The sequence below is a fragment of the Amia ocellicauda genome, chromosome 3, assembly GCF_036373705.1.
Source record: "Amia ocellicauda isolate fAmiCal2 chromosome 3, fAmiCal2.hap1, whole genome shotgun sequence".
In the NCBI taxonomy this organism is placed as follows: domain Eukaryota; kingdom Metazoa; phylum Chordata; class Actinopteri; order Amiiformes; family Amiidae; genus Amia; species Amia ocellicauda.
Genome location: NC_089852.1, coordinates 47,412,632 through 47,429,617, shown reverse-complemented (window position 1 = coordinate 47,429,617; position 16,986 = coordinate 47,412,632). Strand labels below are relative to the sequence as shown.

General features: G+C 38.9%; 1 protein-coding gene and 1 long non-coding RNA gene across 2 annotated transcripts in view; one reads left to right on the top strand and one right to left on the bottom strand.

The window, feature by feature from the left end:
• The window catches only part of nbeaa (neurobeachin a), a 320,946-nt gene that overhangs the window by 139,945 nt on the left and 164,015 nt on the right, over nucleotides 1–16,986 (bottom strand). The window contains exons 34-35 of the mRNA XM_066699758.1: nucleotides 6,577–6,638; nucleotides 319–383 (exon numbers count right to left, since the gene is read on the bottom strand). Of these exons, the coding sequence (XP_066555855.1) occupies nucleotides 319–383; nucleotides 6,577–6,638 (127 nt within the window). The remainder of the gene's footprint in view (nucleotides 1–318; nucleotides 384–6,576; nucleotides 6,639–16,986) is intronic.
• The window catches only part of LOC136746898 (uncharacterized), a 29,323-nt gene continuing 17,236 nt past the window's right edge, over nucleotides 4,900–16,986 (top strand). The window contains exon 1 of the long non-coding RNA XR_010816438.1: nucleotides 4,900–5,307. This is a non-coding gene — a long non-coding RNA (uncharacterized LOC136746898). The remainder of the gene's footprint in view (nucleotides 5,308–16,986) is intronic.

Genomic DNA, 16,986 nt, shown 5'->3' with positions numbered 1-16,986 from the left:
CATGTTTATTTTTCTATATAGATTTTTATTTGGGATTTTTACCATTGTTAGAACACTGACTTTAAAAAGGTAACTAATATGTGCCTAAATGAACTAAAATCGACATGGGTTTCTGATGTGCAGCACCAGATAATATCGGCTTGCAAGACTATGGTATTAATATGCGCCTTCTGTACTGGCATCTTTCATTGAATCAAGAATCAACCACAAAAAAACAACTAAACCTGGAACGGAATATAGAGCAAACGGTAAAAATAGCAGAAATACACAAATTATATGAACTTTTAATGAATATAGTGGCATTGTTGGAGTATTTACCTTCCTTCGTTGATGAGTTCGATGAAAGCAAGTCCTGCATTCTTCTGAATGGAGTTCTGCCATTCCTGAAACAGACAAGAGCACGGGGTGAATAATTATTGCAGCGTTTATGAATATTTATATGAAATAGCCCACTTATGTTTCATGTATATATACTGAATACATTCAATACAGCAGATCAGGCTCAGGCAAGTGAAAAGATTCAAAGTTTAACGACGTTCATTTCACAGGAGGAAAAGTGTGTCCCCACACAAATGAGAAATGCAATCTCCTCAATCTCAGTTGACCTGTGACAATGCAACATCCCCTTCCACTACTGAAAGAAAGAGAAAAGGCCTGTTTTTAGTCTGATTTGGTTTTGCTTTGCCTTTTTCAACCTGAAAGAAGTTCTGATTCAGAGGCCTTTCAAAGCCACCATCATCCTTTTCTCCCCCCACTGAAAAGATCAGTAAACACTGGAGAAATGTAATTACGGAATGAAACTATATCCTCTTTCTAGAGAACAGCTATTTCCTAAATCCCCGTTCAGTGACAGATTACCGACAGTCCCATCTGAAGTAGCAGCCCACAAAAACCTCCAGAAACTTAAAGCCTCACACTACCTCCTTTTTTTTCTACAACCTATCTGGAAATGATTAAAAAGTACTTTAGGAATACAGCTTTTACTGTGGGAACACAATCTGCCCTCCACGTTGACTGAGGTAAAAATGAAAGAAAAAACGGAGGCCGTAGTTCAAGGAAAACAAGGGTGTAGTTCCCCGTACTAACACTCAAGACAAATTGTCTTACAACACACCTACAGCATGTTAAAATAGAAAAGAAAAAAGTATTGGGAAATATTCTTAAGGCTGACAACAAAGCTTTCCCACATGCACCGCACTCTTACAGCACACAGCTGCAGCTACAGATGCTCTTTGAATGCCTTTAATAATATGAGCCTTCATTTTGAATTGCTGAACATAAACATTTCATAAGCCTGCTAAACCAGAAGCAAAATTGAATTTGTTCAAAAAACCACCGTTACGAATGGAACTAGGTGTATTAAACCTGTCGTGTGTGTGTGTTGTAATCCTCTGATTCCAGGCTGTTAGCAGACTGAGAGGCCGGGTAAAATGCTGATCAGTAGGAAATCTGAAAGAGGATACGTACTAATGAGTTTTACTTTATGTCAGGCAAAACAAAAGTGCAACACAATATACATGCGGCAGGAAAGCAGCTCGTTGTGCCAAGAAATCATGTTTAATTGGAGGCTGGTTTTTCAGAAGCTGTGCGCAGGCAACTCGGCTAAACCGAATTGTCCCCTTCTTGTTGGCTTTTATAGGATTAGTTTTTACAAAACTGATGTTCACCTTAAAGCACAACCCTTTATAAATAATGTTTATGATTTTAGTTAATAAGTTAAAACGCATGGTGCGGACCAATCCATTTACACCCATTGTGTACTGCCACAAACCACCGACATCATCTGCCCAGACATGGCAGCGCTCGGCGTACCAGGTTGCGCTCTGCCCTCAACACTTCCTCTAGGCTGGGAACCTTAGCATAGTCCTGTAACACGTTATACATTTACTAGTTCAGGGACTGGGCGTTCCTGTAACGCTTTATTTTGTATTCCTTTTGTGTCAGTTACCGAATCTCAAGACTTTCCTCGAGACTCATGACACCAGCGTTTCAAAATGGCGCCTCTTTGGTGAAATCCATTTTCCTGTTTGTCAGATAACACTGAAAACACAGCAAGGTAACATAACTGAATCGGCAGACAGAAATCACCATGCTGGAGAATTCGGATTCATTCCTAATGGTGCTTAATTCAAACTGGTCAATGTAGTCGAATCCCTTCCAACTGCATTCCAACACATACATGCACACATTTTTACAATCTACTTTTAACAGGCCCTCTCAGACATTAATAGTTTGGAAAATCCTGCAAGGGAGACACTACCATTAAAATGGCCCATCTGTAAGCCAAATGTTAAAAGTGACCCTTTCTTGTTTTAAGAGTATCCATTTAAAAAAAAAAAAACCTGTTTTTCATTTACATTTACATTTTGCCGGATTCTATAATCTTTGGGAGGATCTGCTTTTATTACCCTCATGTGACCAAAATAAATAAGTAATTTTTCCTTATTATGGCAGTGGACTGTCCTTGGCTTTGCTCAGAATTTGAGTTAAATTGGCAGTAAGTGAGAAGTCTGGCTTTGGGGAATAAAAATAAATGAATTAACAAGGACAAAATATTTTAAAAACACTACAGGAGGACCTCTGTAGTTTCCAAATCTATTTTTTTTTTTTCTTTCTGCTGAGAACCAAAATTCCTCAGGGGAATGGGCCTGATTGCAAGTATTTCAAAGTCCAAGGGTCTGCGCATATGAACTGAATTAGCCATGACATGTACCTCCAGACGTTTGTAATGCGATACCTCATGTAAATGTGGACCATACCTTGGACCTGCGCCTCTGGCATCGCAACGTTTATTCAGGAGCTCAGATAAGAAAACCTGACATCCTCACTAATCTGTAGCTGTTAACATAGGATTTACAACACAAAGAGCGCAAACGCATCTCATTTGATAGGGCAAAGGAAAGCAAAAATAAACCTTGCCTTCCCCTGTCCATGCTCCAGTGCATCCTGGCTGAAGACCTTCTGCAGCAGCACTTTAACGCATTTTACCAACTTCTACTCTGTGACCGCTAGCAGGCTGGCATTTGTAAACTGATGGTGGATGGAAGGCTTTCACAATTTTCACGATGGTGGCACCAGCTTGCAGACATCCACCAAGCCACAGGGGGCGCTGACACAAAGCGAGTCTGATTTCATCCCAGAACCCCCAGCTGTGCTCAGACATTTGTATACGGGTCCCTGGGGGTTCTCAACTAAGCCAACTTTACTCCAATGGGAGAGTTCACCAGATACGCCTCTTGAAATCCCTGCTGTGCAAAATAAGCGGTTTCTTTGGACGAAGGGCAGAGTTTTTCCCTATGTCATATGTTAACTGTTACCTCCTATAGAAAACAATGTGCAATTTCTAACTGGTTGGGTGTATCTTCCAACACAGTGTGCAGTCCATCTCTGCATACCTGTTTAAAATGCAATGAACACTGTTGCACACAAATCCTATCTGCTCTTCTGTCAGTAGCGCTGCACTGAGCATCTGGGTTATTTCCATCAGTAGTACTATACGTCTTCACTGTATATGCTTGTAAGTGTATTTAAGCTGTTACATGAAACAGACCAGTTGAAAGGACTTTTCTTTTTCTTTTTTTTTTTTTAAATCAAAATGCCAGATACTAAATAGGTTTCCACTTCCTGCTTTCATGCTGTATTTAGCCCTTGTCATGGTTATATTCAAAAGAGATTCTTGTTTATTTTGATAATGGAAACCATGCACGTGCACACACGGTTGTCACATTATTGTCTTTTCCTTAAATCTGACGACTCTTTAGTGATTCTATGCCGTAAATTTAACAATAACCGGCGTGGCATTCAAAGGAAAATCCTGACTGATTTGTGTGTTGTTTTTCTTCGATTGGATACTACCAAGTATTCCCAGCTTCCTTTTGACAGAGACCGTAATGAAGACCTCTGTATAACTACAAATCATCCGTCAACTTTGACCTTGGGAAACACTGTGAACACTGCCATGTGTCTTCAGAGCTATAAAAAGAAGGGAAAAAAACTAAACTGTGTAAAAATCCGTAAGAAAAACAGAGATTGTTTTCTTAGTCTTCAAGTTCAGGATTTGATTAACTTCGTCGTAGTTATATACTCATCAGAAGTGTGATTTATCTATTAGAAGACAAGCAGCAAACCCCGCTGTGCTACTTTTGCCTTAATAATGATATATTCTGCTGTCCTGGCTGTTTGTGACGGATTATACAAGAACATATATTTAATCATGCAAAAATTAAACAAAATGTATGAAATGATAGTCGATATCTGCCCCTTGCTTTACAAGCTTGTTTCAGTTAGCCAAAACAAATAGCAACATAAACGCTGCTCACACATACCTTGTTGTAGGAAAACTGTGACCAGGATGTTACTCGAATATGATACATTAGACCACTTTAGAATACTGTATACATATACAAACGTATGATGAAAAGCACATGCAGGAATTACTAAACCTGACTGGTTCAATTTGAGTCTCTTAGGTTTGTGATTACTGACATATTTGCAGATTGATGTGGTAAAATCTCTCGCTACAAGAAAAAAGAAACAAAACAATGGTGTTAATGGCTCTAATGACTTCTCCTCCGCCATTGATTGCTCGTTTTTTTAAAACAGATCCATTTACACATACATTTACAACCCAAACCCTGAAGAGAAATAACAAAATATATGGTTTTAGGCCTTTTTTCTTAATCAGGCCTCTGTGCAAAAGTGTTTATTGTAAAGGTCGGCTCCATTTAGACGAACGGTTCTGGAAGGGTGAAGCAAGGGGGGCTCGGGTTACATTCCTTTCCTATTGATCAATATTTCAGGCAAAGTTTCATCCCTGGAGTCTTTAATGGCAGGAACTCCTGGAGCCGGAGTAATGCTATCTGTGTGATTAGGAGATGAGACCATCAAAAGAAGAGAGGACCCCTAATGCAGCATTTGCTTTTTTGTCCAGCAATAAATTCAGGTGCTGGGGAAGGCTGCAGCTGAGAAATATTCCTCTTCGTGGAAGGAAGGGAAGAAAAAAAAAAGAGAGAGAGAAGTTCAGGGACTTCAAAGGAAGGAGCAAAACAGCATGATTTGCTACTGGAAGGCCTTTTGTGGATCTCAAGGAATTCTCCTTAACGTATGCTTACGATAATAAATACATGTATTAGCCAAGCTCCCAGCTGGAGTGGGCTTGAAGTATTGACTCTCCCAAGTAATCACTGAAGTGGCATTCTTTCTTCCACTTCTTCCTCTCCATTCACTTATCAGCTGGAAGCAGAGCAAGGGCACCGCCTAATCCTTTCCTTATGGGAACCCAACAGAAGAATTATGGGCTGCCAGCAGGTATGTTAAATATCTCCTATTATAATAGAAAGACTGTGACACTGACCCTTCTAAACTGAGGGCTTAAACGAGATTTAGAAGGTCATTAGCAATCTGTCATTGATGTCTGGAAGGAGACTTTACCAAATAATGTATGAGAAGAGTTAATTTTTTTTTTTTTTATATTTTTGTATTCTTATTTTTATTACTGTAAACAGACTCTCTAGTAAGTAGTACCATATATTCATTTAAGTTATTAAAGAATAAAAAATAAGATTGCTATAGGGTGATTAAGACTATAGAAGTCCATTATGCATCTTTACTGTAGGGAAGTCTTATTTGTAATAAGAAAAACGAAAATATTCAATATTGGGTTCCACCAGTTCAGAAGACAAGATCATTGTTCTTGTTTGTGGTTCAAGATAATTTGCATTAATCATTCTGTCAACATATACATTTTCAAGGAAGGGGAATTCCTATTGTAAAAAGAATACAATGCTATATTTTAGTAGTAGATCTATACACAAAAAATGTAAAATTAAAACCGTATTTTAAAATTCCATTATATTTTGCAACAATTCCATTCATGCAAATTATAAACAGACAAGATTATTAATTTAGGATGGGGGTGGGGGTTATATTTGCCTGACTCACCACAGTTCGGTTTTGCATTTTTATAATTTTCTTACTCAACCTGTAAATTAACTGCAAATTGTTCTCTTTGGTAAAACCATGCCAGTAGCATTTCCAGGAAGCCTGTGTGTCCCATTTGAAATTAACTGACAGATATTTAAATACAGAAAAAAAACAAAAACAAAAAAAACGTCACATTTAATTTCATTCTCGCCCTGCAAAACTGCCATGGCAGCCGTTTGTTCCAGGCTTGCACGTTAATAACTCGAGACATCTGCCATTTGATTGGATTCAGGGTGTATTGATTAGGCAAGGGTCCTCAATTGCTGCAGTGCTGTCATAGACCGTCAGGTGGGCTACAGGAAGTGTTCGCATAGAGAGAGAGACACCAAAGGATTTTGAGCAGCTTGCAGACATGTCTCTGAGGGCTTTGCATGTCTGTGTCACCACAGGTTTTTCATCCTTGAGAACAAAGCCATAGTAAGCGTTTGAGGAGCCAACATGCGTAACTTTGAACTGCCGGGCTTAAGGAGCACAAGTCGGAGCACTTGTTGAAAGGGTTAAGGAGACATAAGGTATTGAGAGAGAGAGAGAGAGAGAGAGAGAGAGGGGTGAATCATTTCTTCGTATGTGAAGTTTTATTGCCCAAAGCCTCACCTGTGAGCAGAGCAACATGACCAACTCCACCACTGAGGTGCTAGACTTCATGCACACGAGACCTAAGGAAAAACCAAGAAAAACAGATAACATTAGCGCCATAAAAGTACATAGAAAGCTTCACTATAAGAATAAAACTACTATGCAAAGACTTCGTATTAACAATTTAATAGTTTTCTTTATACAATTAAACAGGATTGTATTTTTCCATTTACATATATTTGTACAGAGCTGCAAGTATTGTAAGAAAGGCTGAATTTGACCACCACTTTTTGAGTGGCCTGTATTAGGAGATAAGTATAATATATTTATTCTTACACAACTGCTAGAATTGTGATGCTCCATTTGCCAAAGATATGTCGCCCTTGGTACTTGTGTGCTAAGCGGCACCCAGGGGCGTTCTTACTGTGATATATGAATTAGTAGAGGTGAATTTAGACTGATATTCAATTGTCTCTTGTCTGATTGTTATAGAATTTAGTTTTGATCAGCACTAAGTTGTAACCGCAATATATGACCTCGGTAAAAACTAAACTTTCAAGTGGCTTCTGTCAATAAAATAACCCCCATTTGGTACAAGTTCGTAACATGTGATTAATAGCTAGGTAATTATTTGTATTTGATGTTGTCCATGTATATATATATTTATTAGTAGAATGCATACTGCATGTATCTTATTGATGAACGTTCAAATATGTATTTGTTATGATGGAGAAAAAGTATAAATCCCCCTTGTATCACCTGTATCTCAATTTAGGATCCAATATTCATGTTTCGAAAACACAATGTGTCAATCATTTGTGTAACACCAAGGAACATTTTAACACATTGATAATTTTCGTAGAAGTAGGCAGTTTGGGATGACGCAGTGTGATTTTGAAGATACTTCCTTGTATGCGAGTTTGTTAGATCTGCATGGTGTAATGGTCTGAAAAAATGCATGAAGCTAGACATTGAGCAGTGCTTCATCAGTTACACTTCACACCAGAGGGGTCAAGTAAAGAATTATGAAGTTGTTTGAACTGAATATAAAATCTAGGTAGGTCTCATCAGGGACAGGCAGGCATGGATGTTCTCTCCCATGGCAAGTCTTTGTTCTAACCGCTCCTTAATTATTCATGTGATGTTCAGCAACCGAGTCCATAAAGTAAGTACAGGTCATTTAAAGCCTGGCTATTAAACTCCTGCAATGGAGTCCAATAGAAAGGAGTGCAACGTTTCACACTTTACACTAAGATCTAGGTTTATGTAGAAATGTAAATGTTTTGGGGGCTTTTTTCACCCCTGAATATTCTACTTACCTTATTGCATTTTCTTCCAGCAAACATTGTGTCAATATGTAACACTAATGTGTGATTTGGCATTATCTGTTGTTTACTCTAGTATGTGCCAATTTGAATTTGAACAGCAGAGTAATGCTGCAAATATATAAACTAGAACTAGGAAAAAGCACTGAAAAACAGTTCCACTGTGGACATTTCTATATTTAATTTCAGAAAATCTTAAATATGTTCACCCCTAAATTACATAGAATAGTCAATAATCAAGTCATAGTGTTTTCCTATGATTTATAAATGGTTAGTTTTCCATTCCTTTTTAAGAAAAATGCATAATATGTGAAATATTGGGAAGATTCACAAGTACATGACAAACAAAAAGACTGAGCTCTCCCCCACATGACGTTTAGTACACTTCCATTAAAATCACATGCTGCATGTCCATTTTGTCAGCATTGGATCTTAATGGCGTGTTTTGAAGGTTAAATGTCTAGTAATGTATTTTAAGAACATGAAGGTCACAGGCCTTTCAGGAAAAAAAAGAGGTAGTCTACCAATCAATATTAATGTATATACTACGTGTTCCTAGGATATCTCAACAGTTTGTGTTAGGATGTAGGTAGGATGGATGCTGCAAAGCTCTGGGCATAACTCAGAAGGCAACGTTACATATCGCTGCCATCAGAGTGTTGTCACACAGTTTTTTTCCTTGTATATGGTTTAGATTTTTGCAGCTAATCCAAAATGGATGACAAAAAAAGTAATCTTACATTGTGTAGTCAACAATTGTTTGGATGTTACAAAAAAAAAAGTACTTTTTTGATCCCTTCAACTTGGTTTAGGCTAAATCGGTGTTCAGCAGACACTAACATCATATTTATTGCTAAAGAAGTACAGTTTCTGAATATTTATTACAATAACCTGATCATCCAATAAGTGTTTCAAATTAAGGGTATGAATACTACAACAGATTGTGTGTTCATGTGTGTTTTTAGTGTTACTGTTTGCAGGTAACTTACCTCTCATTCAGGTTAGCATAACTACTGCTGAATATTTATTCAACCAGAAAAATAAAATTAAGTCACATGCACTAAACTTGAATTTACCTCAAGGTTGCAAAAAATAATGTACTGTGCTTGCTCTGATGCAAACATTGGCTATTTTCCATGCTGTATGACAGAAGGAGTCCTTCTAACAATTGAATGTTATTTCAGTGACTTCATGTGCAACCCTTGATATAAATCCCAGTATAGTTTACAAGAATATTCGGCGGGATATTGAAACCACTTTTATACGTACAAAACAGCAGTACAGTTACGGATGATACAAGTGCACACAGCAGCATTCAACACATAAGGCAATTCAGCAAAGTGCTGCGCAACAGTGTTTTGCGAGGCGTGTACCTCTTTAAACAGGCCTCTTAACCTTCAATAATTAAAAAGGGGATGAAATCACCTCAGGATTTAGTATGGACTACAGCTAAATATCCTTTCGTGCCTAGATCTGCTAACAATCCCTCCCTCGCTCTTGTGAGAGACGGAATGGGTTTACAAGTATCCCCTAGTTTACTATCACACTGGATCTCAAAGCAGACAGTTAACTAATGAAACAAGAAGCAGGTGTGAAAAGCTCATTTGGTGAAACAATCACTGTAATTGATCAGCTATTCTGTACCTCAAGTGCTTACAGATCAGAGAGATTAATGGGGCAGTAATTACCTGCCGGCTAGCTGGCTGCTTGGAAACAGATTTGGAGGAAGACTCTTATTTATTTTATTTTCTTAAGCACCTCCCCGGCAGGAACAAGAAAAATGGTTGCCTGGATATTCAGAAGATGATTTTTCACATGAGAGCGTGTATGAAGACTGTGACTGCGGATTGAAATGCGGCCTCCGACATTAAAGACGCAGACAAATGTGATATTGAAATGACAAGTACATTTAAACAATGCTGCTATAAGAATAGATGCACAGGATGTTACATTATGTCCAGTTCTTAGTTTACAGAAATTAGCATAGCCCTAACAAAACTTTAATAAAGAGGCATCCATGAAAATAAAAATAAAAATGTTAATAAAATGTAAGATATTAGTCATACATAAGTACTCAATGTTAAAGTCTGAGGTGAAAATACATATATTATGTATTTATACTAATACTCATACTAATAAAATACAATACAATACAATACAATTTTCACTGATGTTCCCTTCAATATTAGCGACCCTCCGCTTTGAATTCATGAAACAAACAGATTTGTAACAGAAATACTACAATCTCAGAGCGGACGGAGTTAGATTTGCAATTCAGTAAGTACGTGTTAAAGCCTCTATTCTTCCAGATAAAGCTGTACGCAACATTTCTCGCAGTGTGGGGCTGCTGTGCTGCTGTGTCAGGGAGCAGGAAAGACTCCTAGACACCGCCTCCTACAGTGAGTGAGTTTGTGGGCAACGCTGGGGATTAGAGCTAGCGTGACACAGTTGTCCAGGGAGGGAACGTGGCTATGGCCTTTGTGATTGGTGTGATAATAAAAAGGCTTATCTGCCACAGGGAGTTTCATCCTGACCTGGATTTTCTTAAAGCCAGGTGAAGTGTGCTACAGATAACAGCAGTGAAAAGATACTGGCTGAGCCCCCGTCTGATTTGAGAAGGGCTGGTTAAGACATCATGTGACTGGGATGATAATTCTTACAGCTTTTTTTTTTTTTAATAGATCTTTTTCAACAATCATTTATAGATTCATATGGACACACATTTTATATAAAGGGAGTGTATGTTGGAATTGCAGTGCAGATTAATATAACTAATTGATACATACACTCACCTAAAGGATTATTAGGAACACCATACTAATACTGTGTTTGACCCCCTTTCGCCTTCAGAACTGCCTTAATTCTACGTGGCATTGATTCAACAAGGTGCTGAAAGCATTCTTTAGAAATCTTGGCCCATATTGATAGGATAGCGTCTTGCAGTTGATGGAGATTTGTGGGATGCACATCCAGGGCACGAAGCTCCCGTTCCACCACATCCCAAAGATGCTCTATTGGGTTGAGATCTGGGGACTGTGGGGGCCAGTTTAGTACAGTGAACTCATTGTCATGTTCAAGAAACCAATTTGAAATGATTCGACCTTTGTGACATGGTGCATTATCCTGCTGGAAGTAGCCATCAGAGGATGGGTACATGGTGGTCATAAAGGGATGGACATGGTCAGAAACAATGCTCAGGTAGGCCGTGGCATTTAAACGATGCCCAATTGGCACTAAGGGGCCTAAAGTGTGCCAAGAAAACATCCCCCACACCATTACACCACCACCACCAGCCTGCACAGTGGTAACAAGGCATGATGGATCCATGTTCTCATTCTGTTTACGCCAAATTCTGACTCTACCATCTGAATGTCTCAACAGAAATCGAGACTCATCAGACCAGGCAACATTTTTCCAGTCTTCAACTGTCCAATTTTGGTGAGCTTGTGCAAATTGTAGCCTCTTTTTCCTATTTGTAGTGGAGATGAGTGGTACCCGGTGGGGTCTTCTGCTGTTGTAGCCCATCCGCCTAAAGGTTGTACGTGTTGTGGCTTCACAAATGCTTTGCTGCATACCTCGGTTGTAACGAGTGGTTATTTCAGTCAAAGTTGCTCTTCTATCAGCTTGAATCAGTCGGCCCATTCTCCTCTGACCTCTAGCATCAACAAGGCATTTTCGCCCACAGGACTGCCGCATACTGGATGTTTTTCCCTTTTCACACCATTCTTTGTAAACCCTAGAAATGGTTGTGCGTGAAAATCCCAGTAACTGAGCAGATTGTGAAATACTGAGACCGGCCCGTCTGGCACCAACAACCATGCCACGCTCAAAATTGCTTAAATCACCTTTCTTTCCCATTCAGACATTCAGTTTGGAGTTCAGGAGATTGTCTTGACCAGGACCACACCCCTAAATGCATTGAAGCAACTGCCATGTGATTGGTTGGTTAGATAATTGCATTAATGAGAAATTGAACAGGTGTTCCTAATAATCCTTTAGGTGAGTGTATATTTAATTGTACTGGCAGCCTGCAATATATTCATTGAGTCCAGATCAGTCCAGATGCAAAACATGGCATTTGCATTTTTATTTTCACCATAAACTAAAAATATGTCTGCCCACTCTGTTCACGGCTGGTACAGTACTAACATGCATCCGTGTTTTTAGGAATAACACAAGAGACATTCCTGTCTTTTGGGGTTTGAAGAATGGATTCTCCATACAATCCATCCATGAATCAATCGCAAAGTTACACATTTGGCTTTCTCGTCTTTTGTAAGATTTTGGGGACTTTTTAAAGGTTTATTATTTCCCCCCCTATTAAATACTATCTATGGGAAAGTGTTGATTTAACAGGAGTCAAAACGTTCACCCCACCCCTCATAAACATGCCTAAGCCCAAGTAAAGCTGTGCCCCATTTATCAGGGACCACTGCAGTGAAGTGATACAGGCCTCTTTCTAACTAACAATTGACAGCTTTGACCTCACTCTACAGCACCTATAAAGCGGACAATAAGTCAACTTTCTCTGACATCCGTAATTTACAGATTGGGGTGCTCTCATGACCCCTGTCTTGTGCTAGTAGACAAACTAAATGTGATCTATTTAAACACCAAATTTAAGTATTTCCTGTAAACAGCGAGGGGTTAAAACGATGGTTGAATGTAGCATTGTTGCGGGAAATAGCTTCTGGTCTCCTATGCTTTAAATGACTGAGCCCAGAGTGACCGTGGACAATAAGTGCTGTATTCATCCGAGCTTCCCTCACTACACCAAGTGCAAGTCCCAAGGTTCAATGTGCATAATTGCAGCAGTGACCACATGTCTATAGGAGACCACTGGGTGCAAGGAGGGCATGACCTGAAGTAATCGGAAGGTTGATGGATGGATGGTAATTACTCGAAAATGGACCGACTCGCACAGCAACGATTTTCAGCTGCGGTAAAAACAACCTCCTCCTTCCACAGCTTGGGGTAAAGCTAATGACCGGCGGCTGTGCATGCCTTATTTGCATGATTAATTGACCAAATAGTGGGATTTCTACATTTTCATCAATTATGAAGTGTATTTCATCTTTGCAGTTCATACGGTGAGCGAAGCACAGATCAGCAATGACAACCAATTACTGTTCATTATGAACAACTGCAGTTCACATAGGCTTACAGGGTTGCTTTAATGAGGCTTGTATGTTTAATTGGAAATCTGAACACCCCCTACCAGACACATCAGACCTAATTTATTATTCCTTACTTTTATATGGTATATTTACCAGTTTAAGCCTTAATCCAAAGATCACAGAATATCCACACACACATTTACATAACATTCATGGAAAAATACAGCATAAAGAATATTATGTCATTATTACTATTATTATAATTCACAGATAATACAATATGCAGAATTATCGTTAATAGGTTATTCTAAGAACATGGTTAAGGTATGTTTTGTAAAGGTATCGATCCTTAGCTTGTGAGAATACTTACAAAATCCATTGGAATTGTAAAAGTTTAAATTATCAGGGGAACATAGGTATAGAAAGTAAATAAAAGTCTATAAAGATTATCCAGACAATTGGGCCCCATCTTAAATGAAAACTGCAACCGCCCCACTGATCACAAATTCCAAATTCAATCCTGACCTGGGCTCTCTATTGGCCATGATAAAGAAGTCTTGGTGCACACAAAACTCGAGTGACACTGTGGCATGTGGTGGGCGGGTCGTGGCTTTGATTTAATACGGGCTCGGCAAAAAGGAGCATACATTTGGACCACGGCGGAAAGCTCTGAGAGGCACCCTTTGAATATTTTCAATTCCAAGTGGTTTACAAGTGAGAGATGAGGGGAGGGAAACGGTTTTGGCTGACAAGTCAAGTAGACAGTATTGACTTAATAATGTAGCCTCAGCTGCGTCAGGCTATTAAGTTAATGTTCAGCAGTGTCAACTTATACGTTTTACTGGCCAGGGCTGACACATGCTTCCTGTCAACCAATGGAAACGGCAGCATTGGCAGAGTCACTGCACCTTCTGTGTGACACCTTATTATGTGTTTATCTCAGGGGTGGCATGTATACTCATCCCATTCTCACTGACACAGGTTCAGGGCAATGGTGACCTGTATTTCTGGTGTGAATTGTTTTTGGTGTGAACTTTTGGTGCAGTCAGTATTTTATAAGTTGGACTTTGTCCACAAAAAAAAAAATGTTGATATATTAAAGAAAATAATAAAAAGCCTAGCCGGGGCAAATTTAAAATCTGTTTCGAATTATAATTGATATCAACCAAACGTCTGTTCAAGTAACAAGCATCGCCATTTTAAAGGTGTTGAAGGGGAAAGGCTGCCAGTTTAGGTCATGCAAGTTCAGAATTTCCTTTTGCATAAAGTTTAAAGCGCTAAAGCTAAATAAGACAAAAATAAATATTCAAAAGATTTATCTTACATGGGTTCTCACTTTTCAAATATTTCACCCAGAGAAACCACACTCAAGCAGTCAAGATACTTAAATTGAATTATTCATTGTTTAAATTAATATTAATATTTTGTTGTTTAAATGCAGGCAGCTGTTATCTTAGTTCACTTAGTGTGAGCTGCTTTATAAATATGAAATAATATAATATATTGTTAGACATTATTTTAGTTAGTAAATGTTTACTCCACTCTGTACATAATTATATGCTCTTACATGGTATAGGCTATACATTATACATTTATTTACTCCATTTATTAATTTCTATTTGAGAATATATATATTTTCTAATGATTCCTCTTTATTTACACCTAAATTCCCCTTTTCAGTACTGATAATGGGCATGAAGATATGTTAGTACATAGAATACATTTAAGGTCATGTCAGGGGCAGTAAGTATTTACACTTCAGCATCAATGCTCATATTTTCATAACATGGCCATAAACGACTCCTATTCGATCACCTTGCCAGAGTGGAACAAGCCTCTCATAAGTTGACATCGGCTGCATTGCTAGGCCTGAAATATTTCAAGATCCAAGGAGGAAAACATGCAGAAATGATAATCTTCAAAGGAAGCCAACATACTATCTGTGACACGGCACTTTCAGTTTGACAGGCTTCTGTACAATTGGAGGACTATGAAAATTCCAAAAACACATGACCTCCAACCCCCGAATATGATGAAGGGGTAAAAATTACAGGAATTTCATTCTCCTTTTAGAGAATTTGTTTGGTATTAAAGTACCTTTCCACCCATTACGTACAGCCAACAGAGCTAGAGGAGGAATGTGCCAATTAAGGAAAGAAGCCTGTGGCTCAAAGCTGGGAGTACTTGCTGCTTAAGGTGCACTATCTGTGGCTGGAGAGAACACAGATGACTGCAGGCCGACTTCTCTTTTCTCCTCGGCAGATATTTGGCAGGCCGCAGACAGAAAAACTCTCTCAGCTCAGGGGGTTATGATTTGTTTATCCTCCTCTTTATCGGAAGACAACGGTGCAGCCAGGAATCAGCGTCGAATGTGGAATGTTGTGTTGGTTACAGGCCTCCTGGCGGAGCAGCTGCACTGAACCAATTTTTATATTTTCAGCGCGCCGTAAGGTCCAAAAATATAATGCAGGAATAACGGTTTGCTTTTTTGACCCTTCAAAAGAGTTACAATAATTCACCGTTCAGACAGTGGGAAATGGAAAGCAGAGGGGGTGCAAATTACAGGGCAGAGGAAGTGAATGCATGTGATCGTCAGCCAAAGCCAAGAGCACTCAAAGCTAGGTACAGCGTGGCACCACACACAGACACGGAGGGGAAGTTATGTCACTGAAAGCCGGCCAGCACGGTGTTACTCTACTCCATCGCGGGAGCTCGAGGGCTTTGGAAGGAGCCAAGTTTCTCGGAAGTGCAAAGTCAGCCACTACAAAGTGCCACGGAGGGTTAAGCTCCAAAAAGAGAGAGACCACCGAGAGGCCGGAGCTGTCAGCGGAGAGTCAGAACGAGCCAGTGACGTAAAGCAGGCAGAGCCTCCATTAGCAGCGGTTCTGATGGTCGGGTGTTTGCTGTGCTTTCTAATGGCAGTCACAGAAATTTAACTCCTCAGAGCATTTGAGATTTACAGACCTACCCCTGTGCTTGCTGAGCACAATTACAGGAATACGCCTTTCATTTCATTCCCTTCTTTATAAGCTTGAGCGTTTTTGATTTTCTATTATCAAAATTGTGTGTTACAGTTATTGCTGGTCAATTTTTTAGGACTCAAAGTAACAGCTTCTTCTCGACAACTTTGAAATGGCTTTCTTCCAATTTCCACGTGGCGGCACATTCATTAGTATGATGTTGATTTCATTTTAAGCAAAACCAAAAGTCTGTTCTTCACTCAAAATATTAGTTACCCACATCTTTAGATTTGTAATATTTGGTATATACATTTGATTGCAGATAGTGATAATTACAAATTTCAAATAGAATTAAAAGAAAAGGAAAATTGCAAAGGAAAAAGCTCTTAAACATACAAAGCTTCTGTGCACATAATACATTTTGAAACAGTATGTGGAAGTTATCTTTATCAATACCGAAAAGCATACTCCCATAGCCTGATCAGACTCAATTAGCTGATGTAAATGGACCTGGTTAGGGTTTGAAACTTGTTTACTAAAGGCACTTAAAATGAAGGCCACTGTATTGGTATAGAAACATTGGAATTCTGATTGAGCTGCTGTATCGAACAATTAGCTAACCTTTAGTAGTCAAGGACATTCTCCCTGGCACATTGATCCACACTGTTTGCGTCGATACTTTTACACAGCGCCTCACGGACTGTTTCTGTCACTTACTCTCCTTGACTGACTACCCCACTGATGCAACATTATTCTGAGACTAGATGGGTCTAACTAAAAAGTGTACTAAAAAGCCTAATTACAGACATGAACAAGTAAAAAGAATATATATTTAAAAAATCTGTACATTGAAATGTCAACAGTGAATTTCTATGGCACGACAGACAAGGAAGAAACATCATTTTGAGGGAAATCAGCATCAAAACATAAATAAAATAAATACAGAGATGAAGGAATGGAAAATGCTGGAATTTCTTTAATAGGAAGGCAACATAAGGTGCGATTGTCAAGAATATTTGCTCCGCC